General features: G+C 40.8%; 1 protein-coding gene across 4 annotated transcripts in view; it reads left to right on the top strand.

The window, feature by feature from the left end:
• The window catches only part of sox6 (SRY-box transcription factor 6), a 122,956-nt gene that overhangs the window by 10,268 nt on the left and 90,539 nt on the right, over positions 1-22,149 (top strand). For 3 of the 4 annotated variants that reach the window (XM_037248514.1, XM_037248516.1, XM_037248515.1), the window contains exons 2-3: positions 7,430-7,501; positions 14,197-14,247. In XM_037248514.1, the coding sequence (XP_037104409.1) occupies positions 14,213-14,247 (35 nt within the window). In that variant the 5' untranslated portion in view covers positions 7,430-7,501; positions 14,197-14,212. The remainder of the gene's footprint in view (positions 1-7,429; positions 7,502-14,196; positions 14,248-22,149) is intronic. The other variant, XM_037248517.1, reaches the window with a different exon arrangement.

The raw sequence follows: 22,149 nt of genomic DNA, 5'->3' as shown, positions 1-22,149 counted from the left end.
TGTGCTGAAATCAATGGACAATGGGCCTCATAGAATGGGAGAAAATTTAGAGCACTAGAGGGTGCAGATTAACAGGGAACAATGATATGACTATATATTTTGTTCTGTTTTAAATTCTAAATAATGATCCTGGATGTATTTGCTTTCTTTGCTGAATGATTGTTAAGCCTCTAATTTGGAACGGCCCACAGTTGAGGATCCAATATGGAGCCTTCTGTTTTTCCCCCTCTAATTAAATTTCCCTTTAACATTTGCTGGCAGCAACCTCTTACCTTGTTTGACTTATTTATTGCCTGACTCTAGAGGTAATTTGACCTTTTATTTCAAAGGCTCTTTTTTCATCCAGAAAAAGAGTGTTAAAGTCAATTAAGCAAGTGATCAGTGGCTCAAACACTACATTTGTTTTCTCTGAAGGGAGCAGCCGACCCGAGTTGTGCTCTCAGCCCCCTCGTCCCTCACTCCTGGCCCTGCCACCCCGGGGGCAACAAGGGGGAGAGGTGAATTAGGAGGGAGAGATGCGGAGAAGGGGCGGAGGGAGACATGAGTGAGACGAGAAAGGGAGAATGGGGAGACCAAAGTGCCCTACAGTTCCTGCCATGTCGCTGGAGATTTGTGTCCTCCTTCTAAATCATTTCCCTCTTTAGAAGATTACGAAGGCGGAAATATTCTCAAACTCCCCCTAAATGCACTCATTTGCATTTTCAAACGCTGCCATTTATTGTGGCATTTTAAAAAGAGGAGAAATGACCTGTGCACTTGTAAATAAGAAGAAATAGGAGGTTATAGTGTTAATTGTAAAAATGGCTGTGGAGCAAGTGGAGCCACAGTGAAATAATTCCATCATGATCCCTTTTACACTGTGGCTACTATTCTTAAATTTCCTTGACGATTGCTTCTTTTGTACTGTATGTCATTCATTCCATCCAAACAAATTCCTTAAGAGATGCTGCACAACAACATGCAATGGAGTGATGTCATCTACTTGACCACAAATGTTTTCCACCTAAGCCCTCAGTTGGAAAATGACTATTGGTCAACCTAGGACACTTTTGCACAGCAATAAAAGTCATTGGTGGAAAACTATGTCACTCCCAAATTGTGCTCAATGTTTCTTCTGGGGAGGAAAAAATGCATAATTTTTAGACACCATTGCCTTGTTGTAACCTGATCATTTATGGATCACTTGTTTCCTTTCTGGTTTAATTCACCATGTGATTGATTTTCAGTGCAGTGTTGGAAAAGATCCACACTAAGCTGTGCCAGAACTGGGGGATCATTTGAATACAGATGCTTGTGGCTTCGGCCTTTGACCACTTTGAGCGTTGAGACAATTGCAGATTGATTTGGTTGCTTCGGATGAAAGTAGCAACTCATTTGTGCAAGGAAGCAATTTGTAGATATTAATCTTTATTGTGGACATGTAAACAGCATAAGATATTATTGTACTTAGGCAGCTATAGAATATACCCATTATTGTACTTGGGCAGTGATAGAATATACCCATCCATCCATTTTCTGAAATGGCAATTAAGTGTGTTTGCTTAAATGTGACAATGTTCTGCTTTTCCTGACATAATAACTGGGGGTCATTTTGTATATCGTCTCTTAAAGAGGGAGTACCTATGCTAGAAAGATTTGAGCCTCACTTCACTAATCCTCCCAACCCCTCTTGAGTCTCTGACCAAAACTAGGCAATTTACTGACTAGAATGATTTTTAAGCATGGACTCTGATAATGGCATGCACTCGGTCAGACTGACAGTTTTCGTTTTCATATAATATGGCTAAATGTTTTTTTATTTTTTTAATTGCCCACTCCCCTTTTAGAGCAGAAGCTAGTATATGTTATTTACATATACCAACATTGTGTTCTAATGTAATGAATATAATTTCCTTCCCACCATAACTTGAATCAAAGTAAACAAATACATTAACCGCTCACTGTATTTGTTTTTGTTTTATTATCTTGCTTTTGCTAGTAGATAGGTGCAGCTTCACCTCTATGCATTTAGGTGCATTTACAAGAAATATACTGTATGTATGTATGTGCATGTGGGCGGCTGCGTACAGAGTGATGCCCCTGCTGATTCTGCTCGTTGAGCTCTTTGTCCGCCACCACTCAGTGTGTCTGCCTCCTCTGGAGACTGGCAGCTTTCTGTAGTGTGCCTTGACAAAGGCCCAGCCTCTTTTGAGGTGTTAAAAACTTCCATTATGCATCTCCCTGGACAAAAAAAAAAATACCAAGCCCATTTTAGTCCAGTGGCAACACAGGCGGACATTGTGGCCACGCTTCTCCAGCATTCATTTCACAGATTCAAAAACCAGTAGGTGGTGAACAGGATTTGAGGGGCTAAAGTGCCCCGCGAGGGCCAGGCGATAAGAGGGGAGAAACACTGGCACACAGTAAACTAGAAGATGGGCTCAGGAAAATAAACACATTACCTGCGTGAGAGGGAGAGAAGTGTTATACTCCTGCAGCCCCCCCCCCCCCACACACACACAAACAGATAATAAAAGAGACAGAGCCTAAATAAAATATCCGTGTATAACTTGGAAGTCAGGAGAAGAGGCCTCATTGGTGTGCAAGAAGACAAGGCGTTTCCCATGTTGTCTGTCCACAGGCTTTGGACTCAAGAATTAGTAAGGGAATCAAAGAGAATTGGTAGCAGCCTGTTAGGAGCATTGGTACTCAAATATTCTTATTCCCTTCTTGTTTCACTTATCGAGAAAATAAAAGTATTTTGGTAGAGTAGCACATGAAAGCTTTGGTCAGTCAAAGTGTTGTATCTTCATCAAACAAAGTGCTCCTGGGTGGATTTTCTTACCCCTTTCTTCATCTTTGTGCTTTAGCCAGAAATCCTAATCCCAATTGTACCCTCGTCAGAGATAGTTTCACCAAAGTGTCACTCCGATAGACATTCCTGACACACTGGTGCAAGACGTTTTTGTGAGTGTCTCGTCTGTGGTGGCTCAGTGTTAGGATGAGTTCAGTCGCAGAAACAAAGATGAAAAGGGGATAAAAGAGCGGTTAGGAAGGCACTGACAGCTAATGCTGTGCCAGTAAATGAAACTTCTGTTTGCACGAGATTGACCGGTTTCCAACACCGAATAACTCCAACGAAAAAAGGGCCAGGATGGCTGATAAAATACTGATAAAAATTAGACAGAAATTTGAAACGGTACACATGAGCTACGATAGGGCTGTTCCTGCCTAAAGGGCTTTACATGCTGCAAAAGTGGATGTGTGAACACATACAGCGTAGCAACACATGTAGACAGAAAATAGAACAACACTCCCTGGCATAAATTCTTTACATCTGCAAAAAATACCATTGTAGCTTAGTTTCAATTGTTTTGCACCATCAAATCCACAGTAATTGTATTAAATCTGTTTCTACTATACTGCTCCCTGGTGGCTAATCAGCTCACACTATTGACTATTGAATTTAAATATGAAAACATAATGGTGGTTCTTTATATTTCCTATACCGTATTTCCCAGACTATAAACCGCTACTTTTTGCACAAGCTTTGAACCCTGCAGTTTATAGTCCAGCGCGCTTTATAGTCTAGGCTATGGATTTTTCATGTTTTTTATGATATTGTGGAGTTTGTGCATATTCTCTTACATACGGAAATTAAACATTAAAACATCTGTGGCTTATAGTCCAGTGCGTTTTACATATGGACAAAACAGGATTTCCCCCTAATTTTAGCTGGTGCGGCTTATAGTCCAGAAATTACAATCATTATATTATGATAGCATTTTACATAAAGTACAAAACTGTGGAATGCTACTTTTAAAAAACTATTTACATTTTTTTGTTGGAGGTTTTGGGATTTAATAATGACATTTTATTCATTTCAGTTGGGACAGATGATTTAAGATATAGGCACCACTGTACTGTGGTGTTTTTTTTTTCTGGTAAACTCACTCGGTGGTTGAGAAAATCAAGTGTAGCCCACACCAAACACTCACTAAACTGCGATCTTTCACAAAGCTCTTCAGTTCAAACAGCAATCCCGGGAGGCTAAGCGTTTGCTTGATGTCTACTTTAAAGATACATGGACATCTTCAACATGGGAGGCGCCAGTACAAAGGAATGGCCTTTGCCTGTGTTTTTCGAAACTCATTCAAGATTTCCATCCATTATCTAATGCACTTATCACAGGCATCTGTGAAGATCTGGTTAAGAAATGGGGTGCACCCCTGGAAAAATCCAAGGCAGCTCAAATGTATTAAAGTAAAGTTGACATCCATTTTGATAGTGCATGTCCTCCTTAAGGAGAGCTGGAACCTTTATCCCAGCTGATTTTGACCAAAGGGCTTAGTACACTCTAGGCTTAGTAACATATCAGGTAACAAATGATCAAGATCGTTATCCAGCTTCTGCAGACCTTGCCGATGATCTGTTCATTTGAATCATGTGTGTCGCGGCAGGAAAACATACATGGACACCTGACAAAAGGCCAGTCTTTGACACAAATGCTACAGATGACAGAGTCCTCTGTCTCTGATGCTTTTAATGACAATCAGCCTGTTCTAAATATGTATCAATAGGCTAATAGAATAATTATCTTTTTTGACCATTTTGAAAATAACGTAAAAAAAATGAGAAGATTCCAGATGCCTCATTTCAACCTGAACCAGGTTGATCATTTGGTAAGAAAACATGTAATTGTTCTTCCTTTGACTATATGTCACTGGCATAGATAGATGAACAAAGGTACATTAGTGAATTGACCAATTAGTCTAAGTGAAGTTTGACAATTTCCCACTGCCATGGGCAGAAGGGGTTGAGAAAATTTGTTGGGGCCCCAAACACTTTCCAGCGACACCCAATTTATAAAATGAAGTTTATATTACTAAAATATGTTTAAATGTCCAGAGAGGGCTCTTTTGGATTGTACTTTGCCGATCACAGTAGTTTTCTGTTCTGATTATATTTGTCAAAAATATCTGTCAACGGCGCCCATTCCATCCCCACATCAACGGACATACATACATCGTAGCCCCCTTTCATGATGACAAATAATGGGGGCCAAGATTATGGTGCTACAACACTGCCCACAGCGCACAGTTGGAGAATCAGTGATATAATTATTCACGTACTGTAACTAGCGCAACATAATCTCTTTAACTGCTGTTGGTTTATGTGGAATATGCCACCCTGTGGAACCGCTGACTAACTAATGGAAAATATGGACGTATTATTTTATTAGGGTAAGTGTTTTGACAATTGGTTTGGAAAAATGTGGTGAAGCTAATAATTTGCCCTTCACTGCAATTGTTTTTAACAAGTCCCCAGTACTCTAATTAGGAGTGCTTTAATGTTTCCTGCCTGTAGGTTTAATTCACAGCAGGAAAAGAGCGGCTGCATGCTGCTACAATAGACCAGTTGACACAGACTCTTATTACTCTGCAGGGATTGCGGCATTTCATTATAGCATAATTCAGGCTTGCTCATTATTTGCAATTATAATTTCCTTTCTTGTTATCCCTCAGTCAAATAATTGACATAATAAGTTATGAATAAAGAATACATTTACCATGTATTATTTTCCCTATTGTTCTCTATTACCATCAGACAATGAGTTCAAGGGTTGGTAAACTGTATAATTATGGGAGCTCCCGTTTAGTGAGGAAAAACAGGAATTAGGTCTACAGTACAGTCAGAAGTCTGACAAGGCGGGTGCATTGAGTTACCATCCATGTTGTGCGTGCGCTCTCAGGCCAGAATGAATAGCTGGAACATAGCTGTGCATTTGAAAGGCCAATGTGCTATTCATGCAATACCTTGCTATTGAGCCAGGGTCAGTACTGGCTCCCCTCTCCTCCATTGTCACCTTGAGGCTCAAGGCTAACACATTCAGACCTGTCTGTACTTCTTTGCCTTTATCTGCTTGCTAGTGTTTATCCTCCAGCTGCCCACACACACACACTGATAACTGGCCACATTTATCGGCTCTTCTTGTTGATGACGTACGGGCTGGACATGGCGGGATACTGAGGCGCTGTGGCGCAAATTAGTGACAGATCAGTTAAGCGTGACCTTAAAAAACCCTTGGCCTTGCTTAATTGGCAGTGCTGATGCAGCCTAATTGCATAAATGGGCTGGTAATGAGATAGTGGTTTATTGTGGAAAAACAAGATAATGCGAGAAAATTAACAGGAAATTGTTACGGAAATTTTATCTGGTTAGATGCTTGATCTGATTTATTTTTCCTCCTTTTTTCCCTCCATTCTTGAGACGGATGCAAAGCTGCAGGCCACGTCTGGGCTGCGCCAGAAAAGTTCCAGGACTGTTTGTCACTAAAGATATACAGTATTTCAAACCCAAACTACAGCCAAGCACTTGTTCACATTGCACTGAGCATCTGACAGTTCCTGGCCAACTCACCAGACCTGGCTTTGTGTCATTCTGCATGTGCCTTAGAGGTGATCCATTTTGAAAATGTGGATGAGTGCAAGATGGTCACAATGAAGGGGTTTTAGAGGTCCAGGAAGAATCCTACCAGGAAGCATGACAATGTGGCAGGGAAGATTGGGAACTTTAGACTGCAGGAGGATTACTTCTGAGGCGAAAACTTGTACTTTGGATTAGAAATATGTATCTTGTGCCTCAAGTACTGGAACTTTTCTGACGTACAATATACACATACACAGGGAGTTTTTAAATGCATATTTTGACTATCCATACATAAAGAGTTTTGAGCAGCTGAAAAGTATGCTTTTTTGGAAAACATTTGCTTTCAGTATTTGTGTGCACAAGGCAAAAATGCATTTTTTTTCCCACTTGTTTCGTTTCAACAACATATAAGAAACCCTATTCAGCAGTTATAGCGTTATTGCATTAAATGTGCCGTGAAGCTCATGCGTCAATAAATGTAACGCACATTCAGTATCGGACTATATTGAAGAACAGAAGCCTCGGAACGCTCTTTAAGCTTTTCAGGCATCTGATTGGATAAAACCAACCTCGGGTGAAAACCAAAGTAGACTTTTCAAACACAGCGAGTGATTTACATCTTTCAATTCGGTTTCATAATTGTTCCATGAATTAATACCATGAACAGGTCTCTTCCATATATACATACCTCAAGAGAGCATGGCCCCCGAAAACAATCAGAGAAGATTCAAAGTAGGTTTCAATGAGAACAACGAGCAGGGTATTACGAAGTGACCTTCTAGCCAACAGTCAACATGGCCCTGATTCTCTTTCACTTGTTCTTTCTCTGTTTGTTCTGTTGTCGGTAAACACTGTTATCAAAGGACCATGTTGTTTCAAAACCATGCACCATGTTCCGGGTGCATTCTTCAATCGCATACTCTTTGATGCCACTTGCTAAATGTAGTATCGAGCGTAACACTTTTCGTGTTGCCCTTTAATAACACAATTAAAGAAGTTTTTTTCTGCGCTTACATTTCAGGTCATTTACATGAATTCGGAATCAACGTGGCAGTGAGTAGCTGGAAACTGGGGAGCGAGTCTTTCAGTTTTTGTAAGTATCAATTTTCCTCTTGAGCTGTTTCTGTTTCTGACACATGCCTCATAGTCTCCTGCTGTTTGTCACCCACACTGAACACCTGCAGCAAATGAGCTGGACAATCGAATTCTCACAATGCATGTGCGATTACACACTTTTATATAGAAGCAAACTTCACCAATTGATCAGACAAGAGATATATTTGGAATAATTTAATATGCATCTGGCTGCCATTGGGCAAAATAAAAATCTAAAAAAAAAAAAACAATAATTTTTCAGGAGACAACCCACCGAAAAAGAAAATATCAAAACTATTTTAAACTACTGAAAAAAATATCTGCAAAAGATATAAATCCACTTTGCTAAATCATGCATACTTGGGAGTCCACTGTGTATGATGAGGCCCTCAACTCTATTCACGCAGAGTTGCAGATCTCATTCCAGCAAACCTGGCGTAGACCCTTGGGACTTATTCTCTTTCAAATGAAATAACAACACTGTCAAACAAATGGTCTATTATTTCTGTTTTACGCCTCACATGGGCTTTTGCGCTTCATAGTGCCTGTTGTGATAAGTGATTGAAAACTAACCATTTAATTAAATACACCCTTGTTTTTAACTTTGCCAAAGCTGTATTACCTCAAATGATACAAGGAAACTAATTGCCGAACCTATCGTTATCCGGCAAGCATGTAAAAAGCCTTGCTTGAACTGAATAAATCGTCTTCAACATGCATCTGATAAATAGACCTCTGTTTTGCATGATGTACGATCTTATGATGAAGTCATTAAAGTAAAATATGCTCTCAGTGGATTAGATGCGGTGTTGTCTGGCTTCCCTTTACAGTGGTGATTAAACATGGACGATATTGAGTCGCAGCAAAAGGATCTAACCTCTAGGTTTATTGTTATTATTTAAATGAATGATAAACATGATTTATTTGATGAATAAAAATCCAATATAGATTTGGCTGCTGTCCTGATCTCAAGGTATGATCCCTCCAAGTGTTAGACAGAGTTCACGTAGTAGCACTATATGGTGAAAAACAGGAGCAAAGAACATGCCATTAATCTTCGTGCTACCCCAGCTGTGGAAAGTAATGCATAACTAAAAGTCCGCTTAAATGAATTAATGACTTCAACCATGAACTTTTCTCCCAAAACGCCATGAATCGTCTCTGACTGATAATGCACCGCGACCCTGGAGTGTGAAGTCCCTGTTGCCGTTAGAGTAGCCACTTAATTGATTTGCAAATTATTTAAAGTTTGTGGTGCCCGGGGGAGTACTCGTCTCTAATGCTTGCCCATTTTGAGAGCCGTAACGGAATTGTGGCAGGAAGATAACCAATATGAGAATGGAGATGACGGCTGGATAAACAGGCAATTGAATTGTTCGAAAGACCACGTCAAGGAAATTCCATGTTGAATTCAAGAAACGTGTTTGATGATAACGGCAGAAATCGTACACAGACTATGTACGACATAGCATAAACTGTTTTTCATTATTTCATTATCCTGATTTTTGGTAGGCATGGCCAAAAAAGGGCCCAAAGTTGCTAGTTATTTTGTGTACACACTGGTGTCATCCTGTCCATGATCACGACGTCAGATTGAATTGAATGACGTTGTCACAAGACTACTAGATTGAGTAACTGGATTGTTGTTGAGCAGGTTAACGCAATGGCTTCGACGATTTCCATTGAAATACCGCTGTGAAGAAATCTGCGTTAATATGAAGGAGCCTCTAATCTGGAGCCATTAGCAACTGCTGTCATTCAGACACACGGTGTCTGCCTGATTTAAATAAAATGAAATGAAGATAGTTGTTTCTGGTCCCTCGGCTTCACTCATTGCCATAAACATATGCTCTGCGCCCCGCTTCTTTCCATCTTATTTATGACTTTAATTTGTTGTGTGGGCTGCGCAAGAAATCAAATTTAATCCAATCCTCCCAGGGACCCTGTCATATAATAACATGGTAATTTCTGTGTATCCTTTTGAAAAATGAGGAAATTAATTCCTCCTGACATGTTCTAATTATTCCAGTGTGAACGGCGAATGGGCTCGTCTTTTCCCTCTATCCCTCCCCCCAGACCCTTCGAAGTGTCAGTTGCTGACGGGTGGCGAGGTGCTAATGCTGACCAGCAGCGCGTTTAATTTGAAACATGGGCAGACACCTTTCAACACACCTTGCTAATGTTGGAGTGGCTCTCACAAATTAATTCACTACTCATCTGGCAGCGCTGACTGAGGTGTGTGCGTGTCTGTATCAAGTGTGTGTGTGTAGCAGGGATGTCACGATCTCGAAACGCTTTGATTTTCGATGTTAAAGTCACAATTTTATTTGATTCTCTTTTTTTTCAACGAGTCTAAGACACGATCTTTCTTTTATCATTTGAATTTTGTACAGTCAATCTTTGCACAAAAAAATTTGGACACAGCCACTGTTCTGTGTCGTAATGCCTTTGCACGCTTCCCTGATGTATGCAAATCTGGCGGAAGTGGGCACGGAGGTATAACTATTCTCATGGGACTTTGTGACGAAGAATATACCTTCTTCCGGACTAACTGTACTTTTTCACACATGCCACCATTCTGTTGAGAGCATGCAGAGGCTTTATTTAATTAAACTGTCATCAAGCAGTCTTTAATTTGCCATCTCATTTCAATATAGGGACAGTTGTGGCAGAAATGGTGTCAAATAATACAAATGAATGTGTCTTTTGCACACTAAACATTCATGCTTCTAATTTGAATAGTAATAAAGTAACACAAAATATAGATAGTTGCTGTTGACTGGAATCTATGGGTCTCCGTGAATTTAAACGTTTCAGGTGTCTTTTTGCTTGACAAAGTTTGCATTATACCTGATAATGACATAATATCAACAAACACCTTCGTACATTTATATTAAATTGACTTTTTCTTTTATTAAAAAAGTGGCCAATATGATAAGCTGTGTGGTACAGTGCCACCCATTATGAACACATTACATTTGCCAGTATTGATTTGTGTAAAAATATGATGATATGATTCGGAAATATGAGGTTTCAACGATATTCACTATACATAAAATAGGCAAAATTTAATGTGCATGTCATTGTAATTGTTTCCCATAGTTTTATGACAGAAAGTCATCAATCATCTTAGTTGAAGCAAGGTTGAAAGCCCTAAAAGAAGTAGGCAGGTGGTTGGACCTGCCTCACAGTTCAGGGGTTGGGGGTTGGGAATTGAGCTCCCTTCCTCCTGTTTGGGTTTTCTGCAGGTGCTCCAGCCATCTTCCAAAAGCATGCTTCTGAGTTTAACTCAAAAACTTCAAATTGTCCTGTGGTGTGAATGTGAGTGCGGATGGTGGTTTGTCTATCTGTACCCAGTGATTGGCTATGGCAACCAGTCATTGTGTACTCCGCCTCTCATCCAGTTCACCCATGAACTTGATGGGTACAAAACGGTAAAGAAAATGGATGATTAGGAGAAGTACCCAGAGTACTGTATGTATACGTGCATGCCTCGGCACGATGCAGTGTGTTTCCACTCTAATGTTGTATAGTATCTAAGCAGCTGAGACAGGAGGAGAAATAAAAAATAAACAAACAAAACTTAGCGAGCATTGGAGTCGCCTTGAAACCACAGAGCTGTAATTGATTTGGTGTGCATGTGTGTGTGTGTGTTGTCTCTGGGCCGCAGAACAGAGGACTCATGGTCGTGGCGTCATGGTAGAGAAGAGAGCACGGCTTTGTGAGCGGTGGGTGGGTCCCCCATGAGTCAGAGACGGGAGAGGCGTCAACATGGCCGCCACGGCCCACTGGGACTTATCCCCCCTTCCCGACTCAACCCCCTCACTCGACTTACACCCTGTAGGGTTAATCACTGTCACTTTGGATCCATGCAGAGGAAGCAAAACGCTCTCTCCATCAGTGTGGAAGGATTGAGACGCGGGGCAGCAGTAGAGCTCCTGCTGCCACCCTGTTGAGTCGATGTGCTCTCCGCGCCGAGTGGAGTCCGAGTTGACTAGTTTGGAGAACTTTTCGAGACTTCTTCCAAGCATCCTTCAATCTGGATGGCGATATCACGGTTAGGAGTGACACCATGGCAGGGATATGTGCAGCTAATTTCTGAAGCTCACAGTGCACTGCACACTACACGAGCCTGTTAAGGACCAAAGATTGAGAGTGCCGTCTTATGCCAAGACCCACATGGTTGCCGGTGATGCATTAAATCAGCAGTCAATTTGACTGGAAGTTTGAAATCTGGCCTAGGTTAAGGGGATGTGCTGAGGCCGTGTTAATAGGGAGCTTGTTGTCCATATGGTACTGCTTTAATAGAGCACATTTGTTGCAGATGGTGGGAGACTTGGTGAGGCACAGGGAGCTTTTGGCAGGGCCTCATTCTTCGAAAGGGCTGCCGCGCTGCTCAAACCAACCCAGGCCAACTCAGTGATGTCGATCCTCCCTGCCCTTGAATTGTGGTTCTGCCTTAATTTAAAGCCATTCTTTTCTCTCTCTCTCTCTCTCTCTCTCTCTCTCTCTCTCTCTCTCTCTCTCTCACTCTCGCTCTCTCAAAGAGGAACAGATATATTGGAACACTCACATTTTCCTGAATTTGGTCCTTTGAGTTCCAAACCGCACCTTTGCTTCCATACGCTAAGTTCAGTTGTTCCTGACCACAACGCGACTGCAGACAGTCGACGCAGCTGAGGAAACACAGCCAGTGAGAGTGAGTGAAAGAACAAGGGGGGATGGAATGAAACCCGAGATAGAGATAGGACCCCAACATGCCCTAATCTGGTACATCTTCTTGAAGGACCGAGACCACACACACACTCGCTGTTATCCAGCAATATGTCCTCCAGCCAAATTTTAGAATATAGTTTGTATTGAAATCACATTGAGTTATATGGTCATCGTTTTTGTTGCCTGTGGAAGCTTTTGCTTTTTGCACTATGGGAAGTGAGGAGACACGCTTGATCTGTTCTGCACTGTTTGACGGGTGTTTTCTCACGTTGTCACCGGCTTGGTGTGGTGATGGTATTATGTGCACTGGGGCCAGCTGAGTGGAAAAAAAGAGCGCGGCAGCGGTGCCCCTGGCTATTGCTCTCCCGCCTCCCTAGACACCTTATTGTGAGAAAAGTCTCGGCTGAGCCCTCTGGGTCTAGCAGATCCGCTGCCTCACTAAGTGCTGGCCAGACTGAAAGGCACGATGTCCTTGGGCCCGGTTCATTCTTTCCATTGTCTCATGAGCCAAAACAGCAAGTGAAAATGTCAAATTACACTCATATCACTGCAACTCTTATCTCTAATGTCATTAGTTCTTGTGGTATTCATGATGAGGTGACTAAAATATTGGGATTGATTTTCAACACAAGAGATGGATTTTTAATTTGTCCCCCTTCCCCCACTATACTGTATTAGAATTTGAGCGACTGCTCTCTTCTGTAGTTATATGGCACAACTGCAATTTACTAAGGCCTGCTTCAAATGTAAGGATTTTATTTTAATTTGACGAGATTGTTTATCTATTACTGACTCCTCAAAAGAAAAGAAAACAATCTGGCATTCAACAGATTTGATCATACTGTATCATATCTTGATAAAAAAAACACACACACCAATATTTTGTTCCCCCAAAACTGGTCCATTTAGATCTATTTCAATAAGACAGAAATCTCACGGCTCTGACAATCCTTGGGCAAGGCATTATTATTAATAATTTACATTTGGCAGGGTTGTTAGGCGAGGCAAGGCAAGGTAGCTTAATTTCTATAGGGCGTTCCATACGTACACAATGTAATTTGCGTAATTAAAAATGCAACATTTTCAAGCATTTACAAACAAAAGGATATAAGAGATCTAAAAGCAAATGAAAGAAATAAGAATCATTGAAGACATTTAAAAGCAAAGTAAAGAAATTAACAACGCTTCTCCGTAGTGTGTAAAATTTAGAAGACAATTATTTTCACTAAACAGGATTTTTAAACATGCACAGGCATACCAAGTGAAATTCAATATTCTACTGGTTGAGCAATTAATTAATTAATCAATTAATTAATAGCTGTGAGATCTAAAATTTCATAACTGGGATTGCTTCCTGCCGAACACAGTCAAAGTGTGCTGAATATTCTCCGCACCGATACCAGACTATGTCGAAATTCATTTTTAGCTACGCATCTCGCGTACTCTGTGGATAAGGCTTCTGAACGACCCCTACATGCGGTGACATCATGACCACATCCTACTGCCTCATTGACGCTGCATGCCTCATCTCGGGTCCATTGTGGCCTGGCTCCCAAAAGCCGCAGCGCCCTCGCCACACATGTGCTGCAGCTGGACCACCGTTTGCTCCTCTGAACAAACTAGAGTCGCGCTGGGATCTGCGGCTAGAGTGCTGGATGTTCATGTATATATTCGTACACAGTTGTGGGAAAGGGTTGTATAGTGATCAGTAGTTTATGTGATGCAAACATATCATCAGGCTCTCGGCGCAAACCGACGTTGTATGCAAATCTACTCCCCCGATGCAACAAGGTATAATTAATGATGTCACTAGTACGTGGATGCATAGCCATATTTCTGATTTAATTAAAGACATGCCGAATTAGAACGAGGAACATGTATGCTCTGTGTTTCTTTCCATTTTAATTTTCGATTCTGTTTCTTGATGATGACTGTAGTTTCTTAGTGAAAATGGTTCTCTGTGATTTCTCCTGCCAGAACCCCACACGCTGACATGGAAGGCTTTCTTCGTAGCAGCTTTTTACTGAGGTTAGTTTCATTTCCGTTGTCGCCATTGAGGATCACGGGTCGGGTTTGGGCGAGGGTGGATCTGGGCTACCGGGGGTTAAATTTCTCCACATATTGTTAGCTTCAGACTTTGTCCTGTGTGTGCGTGCCTGTGTTTGTGTGTATATTTGAACTATGTTAAACGTGGATTCTGACATATATTTATCCAAGCCGTGCGTGATGAGTGTGTCCATGTGGTTGCGGACAGGCATGCTCTCCCTGTTAGCCTCCAGTCAGACTGAAAGCACGCATCAGCATAAGGGTTAGATGTAGATGGGGTGTCCCCTTTCTTTCCCCTTCACGTCTTAAGGGATCAGCAGATCAGCCTTTCTGGTCTTTACACCGCATGCTTTGGGTCGACAATTCTCCCCGTCCGCCCTCCCTCTCCAACCCACCTCATCAGGGCCGCTGTGCCGGGGCCTATCATCTTTACCATGTACTGTACTTTCCTGTGGTGTTCTCTGTTTCTATTTGACTCACCATAAAGATTTACATTTTGTTTTGCCTGTGATTCTAATTAAAAAGTGTGCTGTCATTAGACACTGGAAGTAAATAAGACAACGTATTTACCATTGGCTTCTTTCCTAGTCAACCACCTTCTCCAGGCTTCAGTGTTACTCCCTAATTAGGGTTGGCTCATTAGAAGCCACAGCAGCAGCATCTGCTTTGCAAAGCCCCTGTCAGCCAAACTTTACTAAAGCTAATGAATCCTCTTTGATTTCTTTTTCAAAAAGTCACTTATTTGATTAAATTAACAGGAATTTTTTTTTTTCGTCGCTCTGAACAGTTGGGGCCATTTAAAAAGTAAGAACGATTTGATACTATTACCCTCGCTGGTTAAAACATGGCCAAGGAATTCATCCCCAACGGCTTTCATGAACTGAAATCTTTTTCGTCCAGCCAATCCAATCTTTTTTGATCAAACCAATGGACATGCTGTCTTTAAAAAAAAAAGAGCTCCAATTGGGCCCACAGATTGTCTGTCAATGTTTAGGACTCATTTGTAAATATATTATCATTATTTCATGCTTCAGGGCAAGTTCAGAGCATCTTTTATTTTCCAGGCTTTGCACCAATTTAATCCGTGAGGTGAATCTGTTCTGACTTGACAGGAGTTACTCGGGCAGACATGATGCTATGTTTTTGAAAGCCAGCATGACTACACCCACATGCATTTCTTTCAAGTAATGCTGCAAAGTGGATAGCAGTGTTTATATCTCCCGTAACTAATTGTGCAGTGGGGGGAGGGCATCGTGCCCTTGAAGAGACAATTGTAACATTTAATAGGACGATTTTGTAAACAATGAAAATAGGGGGGAAATGATCTCTGACTCTTTTTTCTTTTATCTCAGAGCGGTGAGAGGACACAGTGATTATTCAAAGTAAATACCTTATTCCTGCGTTAATCTACATCCTTCTGTCAGAATGTGCTCTAATTAGAGGAGACGCGTCAGTAGAAGGACATCACACACTCTGGTTGGAGATTGGCCAACAATCAGGCCACGATTAAAGGCAGGTTTTGCTTCAGGGTAGGCCCATTTGCTTGGATTGCACTCGTGAGTCTTGGTGTGGGTGCGATCAGGGGAGAAAGGGATAGAGGTGGAGGGATGTGGCATTTAAGACATTCCTCAAGTGAAGAATCCCTGCATCTTTTCTCAAGCAGTTGAATTAGGTCAAAGGAAGCTTTGTGGGTGCATATCTCTGCACTGGACTTCATGTGATGATGGGATAAGTCCTTTCTTAGACATTTAGAAGTCATCATTTTGACTCAAAATGAATTATTTTGTGATCAATTGCATCTGAGGCCTTGGTGGAAAAAGCCAAAGTGATGTAACCGCTTTGAGTCCGAAATAATCTCCCAGTTTTCTTTATAAAAGTGACACAATTCATATTACTGCTTGGATTTTCTTTTTAGAAACATTTCATACAGCACAGTTGTGAAAGACTTTTTCACATTAGTTTAGTGAAAATGGGAGGACTGTGAAGGAAGACAAACGAATGTGAACGGAGAGAGCGAGCAAAGGAAAGAGATGTCTTCAGTGTCTGTCTACTCCCAGTGGGCTGGACTCCCCGAATCGCCCCCCCCCTCTACTTTTCTGCCATTATTTGATGTAATGAAAGGAGAAAGTGTGTAACATTGAGATTGTTAATTAATTTAGTCTAACAAGATGAAGATAAATGAAACCCACTGAAGGTTGACTAGGCTAAGGGGCCCACTTAGCATTCCTCCTGCCCTCCAGCTCTGTCTCTCTCACTGGCTCACAATTGTGCAGTGCTAATAGTGAACCTCTGTGCAACTCTCACCCCACAGGAAGTTTACATATACAAAGTGGATATAAAAAGTCTACACAGCCCTGTTCAAATGCCAGGTTTTGTGGTGTGAAGAAATGAGACCAAAATAAGATCATTTCCACTATAAAAGTGACATAAAACTTTTAAACTTATAACTCAATTAGATAAAAAGAAAACGATATACACGTATATCTTTCGAAATTATCAATTAATTAATTAATCATATTCAAACTCATGTTAAATGGGAGTCACTACGCACTGGCCACGTTATAGGTCACAGTAATGATAAAATAGGTTTCGTAATGATTCATTTTGGTCTCAATTATTATCTTCTATAATGTTGGCATTTGAACAGGGGTGTGTAGACATTTTATATCCCATGTGTGTTTACAGTAAATACATAGCCCGTTTTTCTTTGTCTTCATTCCCCGAGGAGTTTGGCCGGATTTGCAATGGAGCATAGATTAGCAATTATCTAATGGAGTCATGTTGACATGTTCAATAAAACTCAGCTGACATGCCCGATTAGTAAATGAGTCATTTGACTTGCTCAGTGTATGTGCAGAATCACTTGTCAGACGTGACAATATGTGATCTTGTCAGTCACGTCTATTCATATAGACAAGAGCTTTATAAACATCTGCTAAATGATGCAACGTTTGTCCTCCAAATCTGGCCTTGTGATGTAAATGGCCCTTCTGTCAAACAATGTGCCCTTCCACACATTTGAGCACCCGAAAAGTGAAAGGTTGTTTTCTGTGAAGCCAGACCGTTGACTTTTATGACAGTATCTGAAGACTATCAGGGCCTTTCTTCCTGAGTGGACCCTTTGTGTAGGATGTTCATGACAGCGCAGTCCAATCATTATCACTTCCATTGTTTACTCTCGTTGTTCTGAAGTCCTTAACAATGGCTTGTTGATTGTATGGAAAGCATCCGAGCAACTATATCTTCTGTTTTGTCGGCAGGCCCTCATTTCAAAGTGCAATAGTTGATAATGGCCTCATTATTGTTATTCTTGCGGCTGACCTCAGAGGAAACAAGAGGCACATTACTGTTTACTAAAAGGTCGATCAGCTCATCACAAAAATTCCAAGCCAAGAGAATTGTAGATGATGAGTCTTGTTTGTTACTTAAATGGTAATCGTTTTTTTTTTTAAAACAACAATGTGGGATTTAGGCCGATTAGGCTCTTCAATGTAATGTGTTAATCAAGATCACTGGCGTATAGAGGAGCTCACAGTTATCTCAGTACATGAAACTGTTGTGCAGCATTGTTGCTTCTAACTCCAAAGTGGTTCTCTGACTTTTAGTCACCATTTTCAGTACTGCTCAGAGACGCTGAGCAAAAAAATGCAAAGCAGATAGTTTTTTTTCCTTTGTGTCACTGTACTTTGTGTTGGGCTTTGGCTACATCATCAGCTAGCTCTGTGTTGAACGACTATAAATCAGACTTGAACGGTATTGGAAAAGAACCTCCTACATAAATCGCTTTTTGTTGTTGTTGCTGAGGTATTGACTCAAGTACTTTGACTCAATAACAGTGCCTTAGTGACATTTTTAACCACCACTGTTTAAACACAATCCTTAAAAAAAATCTGTTGTTGCAGCATTGTTGCACTGCATGGTCATAATAACGTTTTTAAATGGTCTTTGCTTTAAAACAGCGTTCGCAAGGCCCACTAAAAAGAAAGAGAGCTGCTTTTCTGAACCTGAACCCTATATAATATATATAATATATATAATGATCCATGACTACCGAGGAACAGTATCTGTTTCTCTTTGACTTTTATGTCCCTTATTACAGCTGCAATACGTCCGCTCGCATTAAGCTAATTTATGGCTGAGGCCAGCGCAACAGCAGTATAGGTTAATGAATTTGGCATTACTAATTAAATGTTATTGAAGGATGAATATGAATCCTGCGGTCAGACAGCAATCGCAAGAGAAGGCGGCGTAAAGGAGAATGGGACAGAGGACTTTTTTGCACTTTCACTTTACTGCAGTCAGACAAACCCTGAGAAAACCCTGAGATTGGAATGGGAAGGCAGTATGATGTGGAGGTGAAGTGGAGGACAGACGCAGTGCTCTCCAAAGCGCTCCTTATTAGATGCTCAAGAATTTTCTTTTCTTTGTGTTCATGTGACAATACAGCATTTGTAGTAATAATAGGCAAGGCACATTCTCCGACTAAAAACAAGATTTTTCCGGCCCATCAAGCATGATCTACTTGAGCAAAAAGGGATGAGGGATTAAAATAATTGTATATTTATGTAAAATATATATTTATTATGTGAAATATTTCCCCCAACCTGTAAAAACAAGTCTGTATATAAACTGCACATTAAACCATTCCAATCCATTAGTTGCCCACACCAATTCCAATCAAATTGTGGTGAACACAAACTGAACAACTGGAAACAATTTTATGATTCATAGAAGTTAATGAGGATGTTTTTATTCCCCATTGCATCTCTTTTTGGGGGGTTAGTATCTACATTTTTTTAAAATCCTGAATCGCAAATGGCTCATAATAAATATGTATTTCCAAGCTTACATTTCACACTTGGTGAAATATCAGATATTCTTTGTGAGCTAAAGCATTCAATTTCGATTTCAATTATAATGTTAGTTTAGTGATTAGACTTTAGTCCTCCAGGAATCAGACCTCTCAGCTCCCATCTATTCCACTTCCCCTGCAATCACATCCCCTTGATGAATTGCGCATATAATTACGGAAGTTACTGAATATGCAGATCGCTGCTGACTCCTCGTGTGTGGTTCATATTGCATCAACTCCAACTATACCAAACATTTTTTTTTTCGAGGGTGAAAAGTCACACTGATAATGAGGTACCCTCCGTGAGCTCACGTACAGTATATGAGATCATGCAACGTTAAGAGTCATTGGTGTGACTGCGTTTTTGTGTACTCTTGGACAAGACTCTGGTTAAGCAGATACTTGGCACCGTGCAGTCAGGTGTGCCATTACAACCAGTCTGAGTTGCCGGCCAGCTCGTGTTCAAGGTGTTTATGAATGTGTCCAGCATGAGGTATTTCTTCCATGTTACGGTGCGTTGCTGCTGTGGTCTTACGCCCTTCCTCATGATGCAATTCTCAGGAGCGGCGGCTTGAGCAGCACTTTGCAGGCAGGCACACCCACAGGAGGGGGAATGGGAAATTATGAAGCTTCTGATAGTTTCATGAATGCTTGCTTAAAATCTGATCCATGGGAGATTTCTTTTCTAGAAAGCTATGAAAATAGAAATTAAGGAAATACATTTTATTACATGTTATAGTATGTCGTGACAGTACTTGTTGATGAAAATGATTTGTGAAGAAAGATCTGCCATCTCTTTGCACCATCTTGTGCTTCTATTTTAATAAGCATGAAACCACTGCGTTTGAGGAAAAACAACTAATTGGCATCTGAAGGTGTTAATTATGAGGTGTCAGTCATTTGATCTGCACTCTCGGCCTTTCAACATATCAAAGTTTTTGTTATGATAAGACTCCATTACGGATAAGGTGCTTTTCTGGGGTCACAACATAACAGGTCTAAATTCTTGCATCAAATTAGAAGCACGAGAGGGGCTAGAGATGAGATTTTTTCCCCCACAGGCCATATTTATTATGCACTACTGTCCAGTCACGTCAGCTTTAACATGATGTGATGACAAAAAATTCCTATAGTCACTTTTTATTTAGGTAAATACATTTCTATAAAACTTTTTTTTAAGCCCAAAGCATTTAGGCTGTTACATGCTCAAGAATCTGTGAAAGATGCAGCTGTTACCTACACTTGAGTAGAAAGCAAATAGACAGACACATGGTTCAGGCTTGTGTATGTGTGCGTGTGTGTGTGTGTGTAGGTGCAGAGCAAAAACACTGTCGAACAACTTGAATGCCGAGCCCCTTATCAAATGTTTGTCTGGCCTTCACTCACTATTTGTCTTCTGTTTAGTTTGTGTATCTTCAAAAAGATTGATTGTGGCCTCTATGGTATTTTGACCGTGGCATTGGTAATTCAGGACCAAATTTGGATGTTAGACAATTACTCATGAAATCACTTTTAAAATGATTTTTTTAAATAAAATAGAAATATTTTGGGCGAATGTTTGACAATAATCTACTTTGTATAAATTAGGATGGTGTTGAAATTAAGGGATGTAGTTTGACATGAGCAGATTATTTCTTCGCGGGCCCAGTGAGCCGAGCAAAACGAGTTGCTGCTCTGCGCCTGTGCTGTACTGCAGCTAAGCATCATGATTGCGGTGGCAGGGAACCACAACAGAGACGGCCGGGGCGCGAGGCTGCCCAGGAAACACAGGCCCCATAGATCGTGCCCAACCACACACAAACGGTGCTGCAGCACACTTGTGGCTTTTCAAGAAAGTCATTGACTTAATTATTTCAGTTCTAAGTCTGCCCTCGCCCAGTGATTCACAGTGTCTATTAAAAAGCAAGTCGTATTAGTGGAGCCAAAGGCATCTCTTGACCAGCTGGAAAAAGCGATTATGGAGGCTCCCCCTTTAATAATAAAATTAGGACAATGGATAAATATGTCTTTATTTAACAATTGACATATAAAATGATTTACACATAGCTAACAAGAATTTAAGAATTGCAACGTGCTTTCACTATTTTTCTCATGTACCAGATTCTAGCTTCTCCCTATCAAATATTTTCATCCTCTTTCTTTTTATTTTCTTTTTACATGATACGTTCATTTTGTAGGGAGCCCCATTCGGTGGATCACAAATCCCCACACTATTGTATGTCTACCGTTTCAATGAGATGGAGCAAATCAGCCGTCTCTCGCCACCAGCCAGGAGCAGTTAGTTGTGGTGTGCCATTTTGCATTTTCTACTTTTATTTTATTTCTTGATTTTTTAATTTTCTTTTAATCTTTTAATCTAATCAAGGTTGGAAACACTGGTCTAAGCAGTCAGACACAAGGTTTGTGTCAGACTGATGAGACGTTTTGTGTTTCGGTCAGCGTCCGAGCCGCTACATGCAGCGCCCACTTCCTTGGAGTGCTCAGAACATTTTTCTGTTCAACCATGACTGTCAGCCCGGTGATTTTTATGACCGGGATGTTTCACATTCATTTACTCAACTTTTCTCTGTGCCACCCGTGAGTCTCAGCATTGCTAAAAAGCACTACATTCATGTCTTCTGTGAACCAAATTTTGAGGCAATTACTAGGATCGGTGAGTCGACCTATTTTTTTATTTTTTTATCAGCTGTCAGTCATTTGAAATAACTTTTAACTGTCTCCAAACAGAGCTCCATCTAGTCTTTCACATTTGCCCTGCTTCTTCCTGTCCAATCTGTCAAAACGCCACACGCTGTTGACCATGCTTTCTATTCAGTGTGGGCAAATTAATTGGTTTCAGTGGCTTAAATCAGCAATCAATGTCAGTTTCCCAAAAATAATAAGGCTTAATCATAAATCTTTGAGGAGTGGCTCGCCTGACCCTTCTTCCTCATGGCTTTCTGGTGGAGCAAACGAATTACCCCTGTTTTGATTTTCCAATTGACGTGTCACATGAAACTCAGCTACTCCACCCCCATCCCCTATTCCATTTC

The sequence above is a fragment of the Syngnathus acus genome, chromosome 3 (assembly GCF_901709675.1).
Source record: "Syngnathus acus chromosome 3, fSynAcu1.2, whole genome shotgun sequence".
Classification (NCBI taxonomy): domain Eukaryota; kingdom Metazoa; phylum Chordata; class Actinopteri; order Syngnathiformes; family Syngnathidae; genus Syngnathus; species Syngnathus acus.
This window is presented reverse-complemented; position numbering and strand designations above follow the sequence as displayed.